Consider the following 19,697-nt stretch of genomic DNA (forward strand, 5'->3'; position numbering starts at 1 on the left):
GACTGAAGGGAGGGAGGGATGTGCAAGGTCTCCTGCCTCACTTTCCCCTCCAGAGCCATCTGGGTCCAGTAGTTATAAGGCTCAAATGGCATCTTATTTTAAAGTACTTTGAAAAGCTTAAAGATCTATAAAAATCCTTCTCTTTTTTCTTCTCTTCCTTCCCTCCCCCTCATTCTTCTTTCCTTCTCTCTCTCCTCCCTTCTCCCTCTCCTCTCTTATTTCTTTTCTCCTTCCTCTTCCTCTCCCTCCTCCTCTTTTTCTTCCTCCTCCTCCTCTTCTCTTTTTGTCTTCTCTCCTCCCCTTCTTCTTCCTCCTCTTCACCGAGGCCATGAGACTTGCTCAGTCTGTGCCTCTCTACCCTCTATCTGTCCAATGAGAAGCCGGACCATCTCTCCAGAGCACTCCCTCCTTCCTGTCCAGGCTCTTGGAGGGGGTAGCAAGAAGCAGGCTCCGATCTGTGAACTCATCATGATGATAGCCAGAGAGGAGCCCATAGGGGAGAACAAGCCAAGGAGAAGGGGATGGGGGAACAGGGGACTCCCAAGCTGGGGCTTCTGGGAATAATATTTCATTCTTGTTTTTTATTTTATTTTACATGACAGAATAGAAGTTCACCTTTAATCTTTTCCCGACAAGTAAAAAACCAGCCCCCTTGTCAGTTAAACACAGCAGGGCTTAAGTCAGACAGCGGCTGCTGGAAATCACACTTATGGGGCTAAATTTAGCTCCGGGATTGGGGCTGGCTCAGTGGCTCTGACAGAAGCTCCAGACGATAATCTTGATGCTCCAGTGCCTACCAGCACCCGAGGCTTGGCCCTGGTCTCTCAGGAAGCCGCCCTGCCCACAAAATCCCAGCCTGAGGCAGAGTGACCTGCTCTGGGAGGGGACCGACTGCATGGGCAGGAGGAAGCTGGGAATGAGAGTGAAGGTCCGGCCCTGGGCCAGGGACCTCTCCACTGAACGTCCTCCCTTTCAGGGGGAAGCAGGAATTAATTTTCCACCTGTAGCTAATGTGGCCAAAGGTTGGTTCATTTTTGCTTCTGCTAGAGGTACCTGCTGGTACAGTGGCTGGAGTTGCTGGTGAGGGCCTGAGTTCAAATTCAGCCTCAGACTCTTACTAGATGTGTGACCCTGCCCAAGTCACTTAATTTGTTGACCTTACTTTCCTTAATCACCAAAGGATGATAATAATGGCACCTACCTTGGGTGGGGGGATTGTGGTGAGAATTAAATGAGATAACATTTATGAAGTGCTAAGAGAAATGTTTGGTATACAGTAGGGACTATATAAAGACTTATTTCCTTCCCTACATCCATTCGAGATCCAGTGGACATTATTAAAGTGCCCACGGCTGCCTCTCCTATCTTAAAGTGCTTCAGATGCCCTTTACTATAATTACAGAATTCTAGGGGCCCCAGAGACCATCTATTTTAACAGGACTTGCCTCTGCAACATTTTCAGTAACTAGTCCTTTAGACTGCATGGAGACTTGCAGGGATGGGGACTCCATTACCCTTTAAGAAGGCTCTGCTGGCTCAGAAGTGCTTGCTGACTTCAAACCGAAAGCTGTCTCTCAGCAAGATCCATCATGCTCTTGGTCGATCTTTTGGGGACAAGATGATCTTTGAATTCCTTTTTATGTGATGGTCTTTCATCTTTGGGGACTGTTAATATGTGTCCCTTAAGCCTGCTCTTCTCCAGCTTAAATATTCCCATATCTTCTCTTTTTTTCTCTTTCTTCTGCCCATCTTTCTCTCTATGTTTTTGTCCCTCCATCTCTCCATCTTTCTCCTTCCTTTCCCTATCTTTCCCTTCCCTTCCCTTCTCTCTTACTCTGTCTCTTTGTCTGTCTCTGACTTTTTCCTTCCCTCTCTCCTTTCTATTTTATAATATAAGCTTGAGATTCAGAATCCCAGGGTTTGAGTTCTAACCTTAGTAGCCTTGATGGCTTGGTCAATTCTCTTCCCTCTGTAAAATAGGGACAAAATGACTCATTCCAACTACCTTGTTGTGAGGAAAACACTTTATAAATCTGCAAATATTATAAGCACATGAATTATTGTTATTCAAATTTGACCTGAAATGTCATGGGTCCATGGGGAACTGTTAATAACGCTTACATCGTACTTGGAAATTTTTAAAGCATTTTACCTGTATTATCTCATTTGATCTTCAAAACAAGTCTGCAAGTCAAGTATATTATAATTTCCATATGATGGAATCAAGACATAAATCAAGACTTATCCAGGGTCATATAGCTAGGAAGACTGATGCAGAATTTGAACTCAAGTCTCCTTAACTCTAAGTCTAGTACTCTATCCACTGTGAACCCTAGCTGCAAATGAAAAATGAAAAACTACCTCGAGACAGAGAATTGTATTGAGAACTGAGATGTTGGGTAATTCTCCCAGTCACTGAGCCAGTGTATGTCAGAGAGACTTGAAAAGCCCAGGGTTCCTCCTTCAGATACCAGCTATCTCTCCATGACGCCATCCTGCTTTTTGTTGCTGTTATTATTACATTATGAATGGCCTAACCAAGACTGGCCACTACTTCTTATCCTCCGCGGCTGAGTTAGAGAATAGGTGTTTACAGCCCAAACAGAAATGCCCCTCTTCACAAGGTGAAGGAGGAGAGATAAGGCTTCAAGATGCTGTGAGCTGATCTCTTATCTGGGTTCCCGGATCTCCCCCTTTCCTATCTCTCCCTGTGCCCCTTTCTTCTGATTCCTCACAGCCTAGCCACAGAATGGCTCTTGGGGAAATTTGTGAAGGAAGATGGCAAAACAAAAGCTGGCTGATAAAATTGCCATGTGAGGTTAAATTCCCATGATCCTCTATGGATGGTTAATGGGTTTCTGTGATATAAAGAGACCTCTGGCTTTGCCTACTGGGCAGGTGACCTGCAGCTAAATGAGTTTAGACAGAGTTTCCTAATAAGGGAAGTTCCTTTTTACAATGTACTATAAAGCCCAAATAGACCCAGACCCACAATTCCCCACGTGCTAATGGCTACTGTCAAATACTTCCAGCCACACACACACACACACACACACATACACACACACACACACACACACACACACACACACACACACACACACTCCCCTCTGTCTCTGTCTCTCATTGCAGACTTGCAGCCATCAGCATCCACACACAAATTTACATTTCTCGGACACATATTCCATGTCACAACTTATCACAAAGAACCTTAACAGCTGGGCACCCTGCCTAGAGATGGAGGATTGAATAGAGCCTTACACAGAGGGTCAGCCGAAAAGTTCTCAGCACATTGTGCAGGACAAATCATCACTGGTCCAATTTTCTCTTAGAAGTACTCTGTGTCCCGGCTCCCAAGCAGCAGAGGAGGCGAGGGCAAGCCACTCAATCAAGGCCCACGGGAGAACATGTCACATGAGCTCCCGGCTTCTTTCTGTGGAAGGACAACCAGGCTCACACGGAGCCACGTCCAGCTGACCACGGATGGATCACTGCTTTTCCACTCACCGACAATCTCAGTAGCAAGTCCACAGCTCCACCAGCCTCCAACTGGGCTCATCTGTCTCTGTGCTTATGATGATAATAGCTAATTTTTATGGAGAGATGACCAAGTTCCAGGCATTTTGCTAAGGATCTTCAAGTATTCCATTTGGCCTCCACAACAACCCAGTTGTTCACTGGCTTCTGACTTTAGTGACTCCCTGGGAGTTTTCTTAGCCATTTCTTTCTGTAGCTCATTTTATGAGGAAACTGAGGCAAACAGGATGAAGTGACTTGCCCAGGATGGGATTTAAACTCAGTTCTTTCTGATTCCAGATTTCGGTGCTCTCTCCTTTGCTACCCAGCTGCCCCCTAATGCTACATTAGAGTTTAGGAAGGACTTTGGGATTTAATGAGTGTCCAGAACAAGGTGGCCAGAATGAAGAAGGACATTAAGGCCATGCCTTATGTGGACTGGTTAAAGGAAATGGGCATGTTTAGCCTGGAGAAGGGAAGACTCTGGAAAGACATGGTATTTAACTAAAAGTATTTAAAAGAAAGAGGAGTGGGAAAAGAGGGAGGAGGGGAAAAGAGGGAGGACAAGCAGCAGCAGCAGAAGGAGAAGGAGGAAGAAAGGAGGAAGAGGAGAAAGAAGAAGAGAAAGAGGAAGAGGAGGAGGAGAAGAAAAGAACTTGGCAAAACTAGGAGTCATGGATAAACATTATTTGGGCTAGATGTCAGGAGAAACTTCTTGATCATTGACATTCCTCCAAAAGCAGGATGGGCTGCCTCCTGGAGACGGTCAGTGACCTCTCACTGGAAGTCTGCAGGCAAACGCTGGGTGACCATTACCTGGACATGTTGTAAAAGAGAATCTTGTTCAAAGATCCATTGGATCAGATGGCTTCCGAAATCCTTTCCAATCTACCTTCTCTCCTCCCACATAGTTTACCTTAGATTGGAACCCTTCTTCCTCATGAAGCTTAGGTCAGTCCCCAGGAGGATGGATGATGGAGGAAAGGGCTTAGGAGCTTTTCCCTTTTCTCTGAAAGAAGTGGGCCTCAAGGGGCAGATAGGTTTCAGACTTGGGTCCCTCCAGGATGGAGACATGTGACTTTAATCTAATTTCATTAGATCTCATAGCTGGAAGGAACCCCAGAAGTCATCTAGTCCATCCATATCTTTGCAGTAATCCTCTCTACCATATCCCCAAAGTGCTTATTGAACCTCTGACTGAATTCTTCCAGAGCTGGAGAAATCACTACTTACCAGAGCAACCAACTCTACTTTTAGACATTCCATTTATTTGAATTTTCCTCCTTCCAATAATCTGAAATCTGACACTGTCTATAACTATTATCCATTGCTTTTTTCCCCTATTTAACTAGATAATAAATAGAGCTCAGATGCTGGAGTCAGGAAAACCTGAGTTCAAATTCTACTAACTAGCTTTGTAACTGGGAAAGTCATTTAATTTCTGACTGCCTCAGTTTTTTTATCTGTAAAATAAAGAATAAAAGTAGCATCTACCTACCTACCTACCTATCTACCTAGCAAGGTTATTGTGAAAATTAAATAAGATAATAATGGATTCAATCAGTACTTGTTTTCTTAGCTTCCTCCCTCCCCTTTCCTCCTTCCTTCCTTCCTTCCTTCCTTCCTTCCTTCCTTCCTTCCTTCCTTCCTTCCTTCCTTCCTTCCTTCCTTCCTTCCTTCCTTCCTTCTTTCCTTCCTTCCTTTCTTCCTTCCTTCCCTCTCGCCTTCCTTCCTTCCCTCTCTCCTTCCTTCCTTCCTTCCTTCCTTCCTTCCCTCTCTCCTTCCTTCCTTCCTTCCCTCCCTCCCTCCTTCCCTCCTTCCTTCCCTCTTTCCCTCCTTCCCTCCCTCCCTTCTTCCTTCCTTCCTTTCCCTTCTTCCCTCCCTCTTTCCCTGCCTCCCTCCTTCCCTCCTTCCCTCCCTCCTTCCTTCCTTCCTTCCTTCCTTCCTTCCTTCCTTCCTTCCTTCCTTCCTTCCTTCCTTCCTTCCTTCCTTGTCCCTCCCTCCCTCCTTCCTTCCTTCCTTCCTTCCTCCCTTCCTTCTTTCCTTCCTTCCTTCCTTCCTTCCTTCCTCCCTTCCTTCTTTCCTTCCTTCCTTCCTTCCTTCCTTCCTCCCTTCCTTCTTTCCTTCCTTCCTTCCTTCCTTCCTTCCTTCCTTCCTTCCTTCCTTCCTTCCTTCCTTCCTTCCTTCCTTCCTTCCTTCCTTCCTTCCTTCCTTCCTTCCTTCCTTCCTTCCTTCCTCCCTTCCTTCCTTCTTTAGGGACAAACAAAACAAATTGACTCCCTGTTGCTACAACCACCCTCTAAATAATGGAAAATAACTCTCATTGTCTTCCTAACCTCTACCAAATGTTCTTTTCGCCAGGCTCAGCCTCTCCCTTCTAGAATCACAGATTCTGTACCAAAAGAGAGCATTAGATCTGACTCCCTTATTGGAGAGATGAAGAAACCAAGTTCAGAAGAGGTTAACTTATTGCTCCAGAGATAAACAGGTAGTAAAGAACAGGGGTAGGATTCCAAGCTAGGTCTCCAAATATACTCTTGGTATTCTTTTTAATCAGTTCCCACCTGACACGCCTTCCAGTCCTCTCCACTCCTAGGAGCCACCTAAAGAATGGAATCAGTCCCTTTCCCTCCTCCCCATCCCCAAGGTTCGGTTTGATCACACTTCTAAGATGATTTATTTAAACCTGGGGAGTGGAGGACCCATCACAATGCTCTGATTTTCCCTTTTAAAGGGATTGGATGCACCAGCCCAGCCATGCTTGTGTAATCCATTCATTCCTTCCAAGCTCCGATCTGTGAGCCCATTCACTGGAGATGGGGGTGGGAGGAAGCTGGGATGTGGGGGAGGAGGGCCATAAATACAGCAGACAAATACCGAAGTGGGCTCCTTGTGCAGGGGGGGGCCCAGAGTGGTGGTGGAGTGTGGTGGGCGTGGGCCACACTTACCCCTTTTCCAGCTCTAGCATTCTAGGTTCTAAGAACCATTCCCAGGCTCCATGAATTTTTAGCCAGAGCATTCTGATTGCTGAGCCCTGGATTGGGAGTCAGAGGTTGTTTATTGTTCTGACTCTTCATGATGCTGGGGTTTTCTTGGCAGAGACACTGGACTCCATTTCCTTCTCCAGCTTATTTGACGGCTAAGAAAACTGAGGCAAACCAGGTGAAGTGACTTGCTACTAAACATCTGATGATAAGTGCCCAGCACTCTACCCGCTGCACCCGGACTTGGCAATCCCTAGATGCCTTTCACCTTTAGCACTAGCCAGCTGCATCACCAAGCTAAGCTCTTAGAACCTTAGTTTCCCTGTTTAAAAATATGAGAAATCAAAAGAGATGATCCATGCCGTCCTGTCCTGCACTAAGTCTGTGACTTAGAGAAAAGATCATGGAATCTTCACTATTCGTTACTTGTGGGACTGACCGCTCTGAACCTCAGTAACCTCATCTATAAAAGGAGGGGATGGGCTCAATGGTCACTAAGGTCTCTTCCAGGAAGGTCACCAGATTTAAGAGTCAGAAGACTCAGATTCAAATCTCAGCTTTGTTGCTCACTGATTTTGTGGCTCGGCAGATGGTGGGTGGGTTTTAGTGAGAGCGAAATTGCTTTCCTGCCCGTGGTTCGGGTCCCTGCCTCCCGCTCTCTCCTTCCCTCCCCTGCTTCACCGCGGCCTTTCCACACTGGGCCTTCTGCCTCGCTTCTTATCTGCTGGAGTTCAGCCGTTCTCACAGTCAGCCATCTGAAGGCCAGCGTGGCGCAGGGCCAAAGCAGATAAGGGGCCGGAGAAGTCCAATTCATCAGCTTCCTTCCCCCTTCCCCTGCCCAGCCTGCGGTCCCTGCTCTTGGTGTGGGTGCCTCGTGGGTACCCACAGCCCTTCTGAGGGGCGCCCGTTCCAGAGGGAGACAGTCAGCCGAGTTCACAAGTCCATCCACCTTTAAAATACCCAGCTCTTGGCTCCGATGGACAATTTGCATGTGATTTACATGCATTTGCATATGGCACAGAGGCCCTCACTCAAAGGATGTGAAATGAAATAAAATTAATTAATTAGTGCAGCCTTCCATAACTCAATAGTCTGCGCCTGACACAAATAAGAGACAGAACTGACTTTTAGGGCAATCAATACCACAAGTCACGGGCCAGAGGAAAGGGAGAGTTAGAGACAGGGGTTTCTCATGGAGGGAAGTGGGAAGAATTAATAAACCCAGGGCTCTCCCTCCCTGCCATAAAAAAAAATCACGAATTTGGATCTGGACCATTCTCCTACTTTCCTGATTCCTTACACTTTCCACCATGATTGGAATTGCCTCCATTTCCACATCTACATCAAAGCCCAGCTTTGCCGCTTACTGCCTTTGTGACTTTGTGCTTCAGGACCTCCATTCTGCATCTGCTGGACCGTTGGTCGGCCCCTCAGGTCCCCTTCGGCCTAAACGCCTCTTGTTACTGCCACTGCCCACTCTTTCTCCCTCCTCGAGCCTCTCCCGGCTCTTTACCTTAACCTCTCCTTGAACATGCTTTCCTGGACCGTCGTTATTTATGCACACGGCATCGGCTCTCCATTAGATCAGAAGTTCATGAGGGCAGGGACAGGATCATTCTTCATTTCTGTTCCTTCAGCCAAACACATTTCTTATGCACGGCAAGCAGGCAAGAGATATTTGCCAAATTGAATGGAAAGAACCTTCTATCGCATCTGCTCTGATCTCGTCCCTCCAGAGACGTAGCATCCGGAGTTAAACCCTGGGCTTTTCATACCACACTCTCTATGGCTTCGGGGTATGCTGGGATAGGGTCTCCTGGCTCCCAGGTGAATGAAAGATCCCCAGGCCTGAAGCCCCAGACACTGCTCCACGTCCTGACAAATCCCCATGTTTGTGATTCTCCAACCCTCAGAATGTTGTGTTACACATGACAGCTTTCGGGGTGATGTGGCTAGACTGGAGTCCAGGAAGATTTGTGTTCGTATTCTCTCCCAGATATTCCCTAAATTGGGACCATGGAGAAGTCATTTAAATTCTCTTAAGCTCAGTCTACTCATCTATAAAATTAGGGGGGGGTAATTATACCTGTAGGACCTATAGTCCTCATAGGGCTGCTGCCAGGGCTAAATGAGCTCTACACATACTCATATACACATATATGCATATATATGATGCTTTCCAAATTTAAAGTCTTATATAAATAATGTAGTAGTAGCAGCCACAGCAGTTGTCGTCTTTGTCATAGTTGTTGTATTTGCTATTGTCGCTATTGTTATTTGAATTGTTTTATTTGCATTATTTGTATATTCCCTCTATTACACTATGAGCTACTGATTAAACTTCATAGCTTACCTCATGCTTAGGCTAGTGAATTAGCATATCACAGAATTAATGATGAATGAAAGATCTGCAGTTAGAATCTCTGTTCTTTGGTCTGGCATTAGTTGTTGAGGAGGTGATGTCTGCTAGACTCTCTGGAAAGGCAAATTGGAAAATCTGTTTTCCAAGGAGACATGGCTTCTGACTCTATCTCAGCTGCCATGATTTGTGGTTGTTAAATAAGAGTATCAATGGTACTGGGAGCTTTGCAGGAGAGGTTCCCAAAGTTTCCTAGAAATGTTAAGTGAGTAGGAGTGAGGATGGGGCAGGGAGAGCTCTATGGCAGAATTGTGCCTTATAAACTCTCCAGGCTGGAAGGGTGAAGATCTTCTCATAGCCTATGAATTCCCACCCCGGAGCCTTAGTCTACCTTTCTTTTAACATAGGTAGATAACAGCATGGTACATGGAAGAGGCGGTGATTTTTTAGGCACAAAAACTTGGGTTTGAATTCTGTTTGTGTGACTTATTCCCTATCTTCTCTAGGACTCAGTTTCCTTATCTGTCAAAGGTGAATATGATCTCCAAGTTCCCTCCCTGCTGTAGATTCTCTGATCCTATTAACTGGTGATTGATTCATTTATGAAACATTTATTAAGTGGCAACTGTATTCAGCATCCCATGCTCAACTGGTGGCATCTGAGGACCCTTTGAGCCCTAAATCTATATATCTATGTCCCTTCCAGAACTCAGTTTCCTTATCTATAAAATGAGACGGGATTGAAGCAGACAGCTTTTCAAGGCCCTCTTCCCGTCCAGCTATGTGATACTATAATCTTATCATCAGAGGGCAATAGGGAGCCACTGAAGACTTTTGGGGAGAGCAATGATGCGGAAGGTTGGTCAGCAAGTAGTGGAAAGGGCCTATTGGAGAGGTCCAGAGTGGAGACCAGAAGGCCTTCCAGCATCCACTCTACTGCAACAGTACCAGCCATCATCCCCACCCCACCCGCCCCCACTTATCGCCCTTTCTGGGTGATGTTTTCAAGAGGGATGTGTTTCTGATAGCAGAAATCAGGAGTTAATTTCTTCCAGCCCTCCGGCCATGTGCTAATGAGATACCAGCACAGCATGTGTTATGCAAGTGGCTTTTTTTACACGCCATGGAAACCTGCCGCTGAGTGATTCAGCACAAGGAGGCTGTAACTCGCTGCCATGCATGCCCTGGGATCAGCTTCCTAATCTCTCTTGTTGGGAAGCTCCCAGAGGGCAAGGAGTAGGTCTGTTTAGGAAGCCCAAGGCCACGGAGCCAGAAGCTGGGCTGATGGCCCTCCTCTGACAGCCGCTGTGTAAACTAAAACAAAATCCTCCCTGAGTCAGATTTTCCATCTGGAAAATGGAGATGATCATCCCTGCCTTTGTAACTCCCCAGGCTGTTGGGAGGAGGGCACTCTGTGAATGTTGAAGCTCCAATGTTTGTTCTGCATGGTTCCCAGCATACAGCTGGAGACACCAAAAGGCTGTGCAGATGGAGAGTGGTTGTGCTTGTCTAGTCCCAGCGACAATCCCACCTTCCCCTTCTCTTAACTCCAGAGCCTTCCCTCTGTTCATCATTCCTATTTTTCCCATAAGTAATCTGCTTTGTAGATTTTATCTGCATGTGGTCTTCTCTATTAGACTGTAAGCTCACTGAGGGCAGGGCTGCTCTTTTGCCTTTAACTCCCCAGCACTTAGCAAAGTCCCTGATATATAGTAAGTATTTTAATAAATTGTAATTAATTGATTGAACTCCCCACAGTGCCTGACTTAAGGTATGTCTAGTTGGTTTTCAGGAACTCCTAAGCCATTTGTGGTTTAGAGGCAGGAACATGGGTCTGGGAATCAGATAACTCGATTTATCTCCTCCATTTATTGCCTGTGTATTTTGCTGAAGGGCACCTAGGTGGCACAATGGATAGAACATCAGGTCTGGAGTCAGAAGGATCCGAGTTCAAATCCAGCCTCAGCTTCTTCCTAGCTGTGTGATGCTGAGCAAGTCACTTCACCCTGTTTGCCTCAGTTTCCTCACCTGTAAAATGAGCTGGAGAAGGAAATGGCAAACCACTGTATCTTTGCTAAGAAACCTCAAATAGGCTTATGGAAAGTCAGACACGACTAAAATAATAATAAAAAAAAAACAATAAGCAAATCTCCAGGACTCAGCAACTAAATCATAGATAGGACATAAAATGTCCTGGTAAAGGGGTTATTATAATGGGAGTTCACGATGATAAAGAAATCACAAATGCTTTCATTACCCGGCAAAGATGAGGAGGTTGAGACTCAGCTTGGTTAAGAGAATTGCATAAAGTCGAAGGTATGTGTGTTGGTGGTGATATTTGAACTCAGGGCTCTCCTGGCAATGCCCAGAGCTTTCCTCATTATCCCATGATGCCTTAACTATGAGATGAAAGACTTACACAAAGAGCTCTCTAAAGTCTATTCCATCTCTGACACAGCATTGATCCTGTGAATGTGGCAATTTGTGAGCAGGCACCAAGCCTGGGAAAATAGGAAATACACATTGGATCCGGGCTAGACCCAAATTTCAGCTCTTTGTGATCCTAGTAAGTAAGTTAACTTATCTGGGCCTCAGTTTCCCTAGAAAGGAGGGGTTAGAATTGGACGTAAACGTTGGCCAATTAAAAAGAACAAGCTTGGCTCCTAAGAAGAGATGAGACTAGATAACCTTCCCCTCCCCCTCCGCCCCGATCTCTTTGCAATAGCTACAGAACATTGCAAGGTTTTTCAACATGTTGATTGGTTTCAATGATTGTTTTTGCTTCCTTTTTTCACAAGAAATTATATAAATGACTTTCTGGGAGAGAGTTATCTTTTTCATAATTTTTTCATCTCCTTTGAGCCAAATTCACCCCTTTCTTTAATGACTATTCCAACCTTTCCATTAGCTATATAACCATTTCATGGACAATAATATCCTTTTTTTTTCCTTACAGGGCCATGTTCACATCCAACCCAATTCAGAACAACAGGCACTAATCAATGTAACACTGCCATCTCTGGTACTTCCTTACTACTTATAAAGCAAAAGCCAGTTAACAACTGACAATCAATCCTCTACAGATAGTTTTAAATCTTTCTTCAAAAGCCAGTAATTGATGAAGTGATATATAAAAGAAAAAAGCATTCCATTTAACAAATGTGTGTGGAGTGACTGAAGGTACAAGCTATTTGGAATTTTTTTCATTGAAATGTGTTTATGAAGTAGAAACTTAAACAAATCTGTTAAGCCTCCTAAGGGGAGGGACACAGGGAGAAATTTAGAAAATGTAAGAACAAAAATATCATTAAAATTTTATTTTAAAAATGGAGAGGGCTGGGCTTCTAGTTCTAAATCTGAGAAACTTGATCCTGTAAATCTTATAGTGATTAATTTAAGTTATCCTCAGTCACTGTTACCTTAGTATACATGTAATTTTTTTTTATTTAATTTCAAATTTTGGAAAAAAGGAGAGATCTTGAAGCCCCTGTGGGCTTCCAAGTGAGAGGTTCCCAAGAGCTAGTGAAAGAGATCCAGGTATGGATTGTTAAGTTCAGTAAAGATCAGCTTTGCTGCCAGTCCAACAGCTGGTAAGGAAGTCCCTCAGGCAAAGGTCTTGGAGACAAAGTGGTCTCTGAGGTTAGACCCTAACAGGCATGAACACTGGGAAAACTAATGAAGATTAGATCTGAACCAAAAACTGAATCAGGCCTGGATATTGTCCTTCCACAGCACAGACCCTAAGTTTGCTCTGGGCTGGGGATAGCTTACCCTGTACCAGACGATCTCTCGCATCCGGCCATCCGTCTTAAAGTTACATTTCAATGTCACAGCATCTCCAACCACTACTGGTGGAAGTGGCTCAATACTGACAGTCAGGTAGCCTGCAAGGGAACAAAAGAGAGAAAGGTGTGAGGATTAGATGTCACAAAAACAATCTGAGGAGAGATGCTGTCCCCCCTGTCCTCAAGGGGCTTCCAGTTTTGGATAAGTGGGAAAGACTTGAAGTATCACCATATCACCATATCATATATCATCATAGCATACCAGAACATTCAAAGAAAACACACCAATAAATACAAAAAAAAGTGACAAAATTGATCTAGAATTGGGAGCGAGAGGCAGGAGCTAGCTATGTAGCCAATTGCCCTTCCTTTTTCACAGGTACTTTATTCCTTCACCCTAGGCTTTTGCAAGTCATTAATTTCATCATTTTATTATTCAACAAAATTTTATTAATAAGGTAGATTCTATACAGAAAAAAGTGACAAAATTGTTCTAGAATTGGGAGGCAGGAGCAGGCTGTGTAGCCAATTCCCCTTCCTTTCTTTCAGGTACTTTATCCCTTCACTCTAAACTTTAGCAAGTCATTAACTTCATCATTTTTATCAGTTATTTATTCAACAAACTTTTATTAACGAGGTAGACTCTGTATGTATCACTGGGGGTGGGGCATTCCTGTCCTCATCTAGTTTAGAGCACTTGATATTTTTCCAGTTGCTTAGATCTGACATTTGTGTGGAAAGTGTTTTGTAGTTTTGCTCATATAGTTCCTGACTTTCCCTTGGCAGATGGATTGCCAAATATTTTATACTATCAACAGTTATTTTGAATGGAATTTCTCTTTGTATCTCTTGCTGTTGGATTTTGTTAGTGATGTATAAGAATGCTGATGATTTATGTGGATTTATTTTGTATCCTGCAACTTTGCTGAAGTTTTGGATTATTTCTAATAGTTTTTTAATTGATTCCCTAGAGTATGCATAGGGTATACTTAAGTATACCATCATATCATCTGCAAAGAGTGAGAATTTGGTTTCCTCATTACCTACTCCACTTCCTTTAATCTCTTTTTCTTTCCTTACTGCCAAAGCTAGTATTTCTATTGCAATATTGAACAGTAATGGTGATAGTGGGCAACCTTGTTTCACCCCTAATCTTGCTGGGAATGATTCAAATTTATTCCCATTACATATGATGGTTGCTGATGGTTTCAAATAGATGCTACTGACTATTTTAAGGAAAAGTCCATTTATTACTATATTCACTAGTGTTTTTAATAGAAATGGATGTTGAATTTTATCAAATGCTTTTTCTGCATCTATTGAGATAATCATATGGTTTTTGTTAATTTGGTTATTGAGATTGTCAATTATGCTAATAGTTTTCCTAATATTGAACCAGCCCTGCTTTCCTGGTATAAATCCTACTTGGCCATGGTACATTATCCTGGGGACCTCATCTAGTTTAGAGAAGAGAGAAGTAGAGTAGATAAATATGATACAAATTAGAATAAGATTAGTGCACAAAACCAGTCCAAAGTGCTATGAGATCAAGCAAAGGAGAGAGATCAGTACTAGCTTGGGGGAGGAAAGCATCAAGGGAAGTCTCATGGAACAAATAGCTTTGGTGATGAGCCTTGGAAGATAGACAAAATGACAACAGGCATAAGGAATAAAGTAAACCAAAGCAGAATAACTTGGGAGCATTTGGGGGATACTGTGTAACACCGTTTATATGTAATATAGATTACATGAAGAAGAATAGCAGATAATACATGAAAACTAAGGTGAACCTAGATTATGGAAAACATTAAGTGATGGGTTAAAAAGAAAGGAAAGAAACATAAATTTGGTTTTTGAATATTTTTTAAAATTTAATTTACTTTTTGTTTACTTTTAACACACATTGCTATATAAATCATTTTGGGATAGAAAAATCAGAGAAAAACGGGAAAACCATGAGAGAGATAAAAAACAAAACAAACAAAAACAAAAAACAAACAAAAAAAAAAAACAGAAAAAAGTAGTCAACATAGCATGTGTTGATTTATATTCAGTCTCCATAGTTCTTTTTCTGCTGCAGATGGCATTTTCTGTCCAAAGTCTATTGGGATTGCTTTGGATCACTGAACCATTGAGAAAAACCAAGTCTTTCACAGTTGACCATCGCACATTCTTGCTGTTATTGTGTGCAATGTATTCCTGGTTCTGCTTATTTCATTCAGCATCAGTTCATGTAAATCTTTCCCGGCCTTTCTAAAATCAGCTTGTTCATCATTTTTTATAGAATGATACTATTCCATTATCTTCATATACCACAGCTTGTTCAGCCATTCCCCAGCCGATGGGCATCTACTTATTTTCCAATTCTTTGTTACTACAAAAAGAGCTGCTACAAACATTTATGCACATGTGGGTCCCTTTCCCTCCTTTATGAATTCTTTGGAATATAGACCCGATAATAGTACTACTAGGTCAAAGGGCATGCAGTTTTATAACTCTTTGGGTATAGTTCCAGATTAATCCCTAGAATGGTTAGATTATGAAATAAATATTTGTTAATATATTAATATAAACCTATTATGCACCAAGCACTGTGCTAAGCGTTTTATTTAATCTTCACAACAACCATGAAAATAGTTACTATTATTATTATTATTATTATTAGGGTTTTTCAGATGATCAAATTGTAAAACTGACAGAATTTAAGTGACTTGTCCAGGCTCACACAGTTAGTTAGTATCTGAGTCCACATTTGAACTCAGTTCTTCCTGATGCCAGTCTCAGAGTGTTCTATCCACTATAGCAGCTGTTGTTATTGCCATTTTTGTTGTGGCTGACTCTTCATGACCTCATTTGAGGTTTTCTTGGCAGAGATGATGAGTGGTTTGCCATTTTTTCCAGCTCATTTTACAGATGAGGAAACTGAGACCAACAGGACAAAATGACTTACCCAGGATCACATGACTAATAATTATCTGAGATCAAATATTAACTCAAATTTTCCTGATCTGGCACTGTGGGTGCCCAAATGTACATTTTTAAGTGTACCACCTTGTTTTCCAAAAAGCAGGTGTAGTTAGTGGATAGAATACTGGATTTGGAGTTAGGAAGACATAGATTTGAATCCTGTCTCAGACACTTACTAACTATAAGGCATTGAGCAAGTAAACTTCCTCTGCAATTACCTTCCATTCACCTGTACAAATCTTTTAATCATAGTTATTTATATGTTGTCTTCCCCACTGGAATGTGAGCTCTCTGAAGACATGGATAATTCTTTTACACTTTTTTCTATCCACAATATTTAGCACAATGACATGTACATAGTAATCCTTTAAAAAAGTTTTCTGACTTCCCTTAAATAAATTGAGACTGGGAGAACCTAAGAGGGTCTCAGAGGTGGTGCAGTAGACAGAGCACTAGTCCTGGAGTCAGGAGGACTGGAATTCAAACATAACCTCAGACATTTTCTACCTGTGTGACATTTCACCCTTGTTGCCTCAAGAATAAGAAAGTCTCAGAGATAGTATACAATTGAGACAGGATTTGAATCCAAGTTTTTTCTGATTCTGGCACTACTACTCTAGCCACCAGACTACAGAACTTCTTCTCTTCTCTTTGGACCTCAGTTTCCTCCTGTGTAAGATGAGAGGGTCAGCTTAGATTTTTCTCTAAATTTCTTACTAGTTCTAATAATTGGAAAAACCTAGAATAGCTTGAATAGCATGACTGAGAAAATTTGGAAGAAAGGCCTCCTTTGGTCGGGCTACACTTACAATACAAGAATATACTACAGATCGATGGCACCATATCCGAGGGTCAAGGTCTTGGTCCTACTTTGTGAGCCATTTTGCTTCTCTGGGTCTTGGTTTGCTCCCCTGTAAAATGAGTTGAATTCAATTATCGCTAAGGGGCCCATCTACGGCTAACATTCTGTGGTTGTTAATTATACAATATCCTTCTTATACCTATTTATATATTCCGACAGTTGGCCAATGAATTGTTCTCCTGGGTCTGGGCATCTGGAAGCGTGATGGAGTAGGAAAGAGCTCAGGACTTACACTAAGAAAACCAGAGTCTGAGCTCTCATTTTGCAGCTTCCCAGCAATGTGACCATGGGCTTAATGTCTTGGTCCTTCCCTGAGGGCAGAAAGCAGGTATAGGGCTACCTCTCTACCAAAAGCTAATCTGATTAGCTCCTCATTGGTTCTTACCATTGGACCCTATAGCAGGTTGGTGCTGGTCCCTTCTCTTTCCCCTTCTTGCCTTACAAATTATGATTCCTTTAAAGATAGAGGAAAAAAAAACTGCCTTCTGTCCACTATTTCAATAAGCCCCAGATTAACCAGGGAGGTCACCTCCTCTTCCTGAAGGAGGAGAGGAAGGGCAAGTATACTGGCAGCCTGGATGGCTTTGACATAAATCAACCAAGGTAGATGCAGATGGTGAGATCGTGTTCTCTCTCCGGGACTTGGAGAGGCAGACTGAGGGTGGGAACAGGGGAAAGGCAGCTTGCAATGTCAACACTTGTTAGTGGTCAGGGAGTCACAGGTGTGCTTCGGGTGGGAGGAGAAAATGCTGGCAGCCCTATTTGTTGTGACTGCTAATGACAGTAGCCAGTTATCACAAACTCAGAAGGTGTGAGCATTTAGGGGTAGACTCCATGGAGGCATTTAGAAGTATCCAGAGCTTAAGAAGAGCCAAACCTAGAGGGAAAGAAACCAGACAAGCTCACACCCAGCAAGTTGGCAAAGAGGGCTAAACATGGAATTAGTCAGTGTTGGAGAGATTGGAGAGAAAGCCAGGCTCATTAATATGCTATTGGTGGAGCTGTGAATTGGTCCAACTGTTGAGGGATAAGGCATCTCAACAATGTTTGGGGGTCCTCAGGTTGGTGTCGCAGATATGGCAAAATAATTCACAGACCCAGTCTCCAAGTTGAGTGGACAAAGAGTTTTTTATACTGATAACAGCAGGCTAGATCCCAGAAGGGAGTTTAACAAAGAATCAAGAGAAGGGGGATAGAGTTATACAAGATTGGATCAGAGCTTCATGTTACTTATTTGCTAATTTTTTATGGTTTACAAGTAGGTTTGCAGGGTGGTCTATTCCAGGAACTTGGTTATTATTGACCAACAGATTATATCTGCTAATTTTATGTCTTCCATAATGAGGGATGGTCTGTTCACTATTGTCTCAGAACTTGGTCATTACTGACCAACAGATTATATTTGACAGTTAGTAATGTTTGTAGGATTATAAAGGGCTAGAACTGAGCAAATGCACTTGGATAATGGAGCATGTGAGACTAATTGCCAATTGGACAATTTTCTATTAATATGTTTGAAGAATGACCCTCACCAGCTATTCAGTGCTGGCTGGATCAGGGTGTGGACAAAGCAGGGGAAGTGACATGAGTGGGTGGAGTAGGAGGAGGAAATTGAGGCATTCTCCTGGAGGTGGAGAGAGAGGAAGGTGGTGTGGAGATTGCTAGATCTAATCCCCTGACCGTGACGGCAAAAGACCTAGAATAATGACTTTTGCTTATCCTGATTCTGGCTGATTTTCTAAGAGATCCAGGGTCCTAACATAGGACTATTCAAAAGCCAGAAGATTTTGAAATTATTGACAGATTGTTAGTATATCTAAGTGAAGAAACATCACTACATTCCTGGGCTGAAGGACCTCCACAATCATTGACTCTTAGGTCAAAGGGCTTCAGGATTATATTTATTCCTAGGCAGAGGATTTTTACAATCATTGACAGACAAGAGTACTTTCAAGTCAAAGAGGCTTCAGAGTCATCACTGTCTCCCCTACATCACAACCATTCTGAAAGTAATTTGGAATCAAGTAGGGAAAATGACTGCAATGTCTATACTCTGATTCAGGGATCCCTCTGCTAGGTATACGTATCCTAGTGATGTCAAAGTCAGAAAGGATAGTCCTATATATTCCAAAATATTCATTGTAGCAGAAAACTTGAAACAAAATATATGCCCATTGTTTGGGAACGTCCAAAGGCATTGTAATGAGAATGTAGCAGAAAATGACTGTGCCATAAAAATGATGAAGATAATAAATTCAGAGAAACTTGAGAAGACTTTAAAGAACTGATTCAAAGTGAAATAATTGGAATCAGGAGAACAACCTACAAAAGAACCTCAATCATGTATGGAAAAAACCCATTGCTGCTTCCCACCTTATTGTTCTCTAGTTATAATTATTAAACTTGGTCCTAAAAAGAATGAGAGAGAAAATGTATTTCTTTCCCTTTCTTGCAGAAACCTAGGGAATCTCCATCTATGGAACACCAACAGTTTGTAGGTGTATTTGCTAGTTTTGGTAAACTATGATCTTTTTTGTCTTATTTCTCATTTGTTATTGTTTTTTATCCTTTGCTCAAAGGGTAAGAGAGAAGAAGAATCTATTCAGAGATAAATACATATAAAAATCAAGACTTTTTAATTTTAAAAAAGGGAAATCAGTTCTTGGAACTATTTAGAAGTTAGGTGGAAAGAGAGAATGGTATTTGGATATGGGAAAGAGAAGCAAATCCAGAGACATAGCATGTAAGAGCAAATTGCTGGTAGCTATGCTACTTATGATCTAAGTGAATATAGGCAACTTGTTATCTGGACTTCAGCTTCTTTATCTGTGACATAAGGGAGTTGGACTAAGTTATCTAATCTAAGATCTTTTCTTTCCCTAAATCTCATTATTCTATATACCTCTCCCATCTTTAGTCAATTCTCCATTTCCCAGGAGCCCCATCTTCTCTTAGTTCCTTCTCCATCTGTTGGAGACCATATAGGTTTCTCCCTCTAATTACCCCATCCCCACCTGTAAATCATGTCTCTCTAGGGACCAATCTAGTCCATTCCTTGGAGCCCAGACTAGATACTGCCTCGAATACAGAAAGCTCTCCATCTCTGGAGATCTTCAAGAGCAGGGTTGAGGACCACTTGTGTGGGCTGCTACATAGAGTATTTGTTCCCCTGAGTATGAGAATGTCAGATTAGATGTCCCCGATTTCTAAATCCCAGTCCTCCA

The 19,697-nt window shown here is 42.6% G+C and overlaps 1 protein-coding gene across 1 annotated transcript in view; it reads right to left on the bottom strand.

Annotated features, from left to right (window-relative positions):
• IGSF21 (immunoglobin superfamily member 21) overlaps positions 1-19,697 on the bottom strand; it is a 376,743-nt gene that overhangs the window by 202,758 nt on the left and 154,288 nt on the right. The window contains exon 2 of the mRNA XM_074302565.1: positions 12,631-12,743. Coding sequence (XP_074158666.1) covers positions 12,631-12,743 — 113 coding nt within the window. The remainder of the gene's footprint in view (positions 1-12,630; positions 12,744-19,697) is intronic.

This window comes from Sminthopsis crassicaudata, chromosome 3 (genome assembly GCF_048593235.1).
Source record: "Sminthopsis crassicaudata isolate SCR6 chromosome 3, ASM4859323v1, whole genome shotgun sequence".
In the NCBI taxonomy this organism is placed as follows: Eukaryota; Metazoa; Chordata; class Mammalia; order Dasyuromorphia; family Dasyuridae; genus Sminthopsis; species Sminthopsis crassicaudata.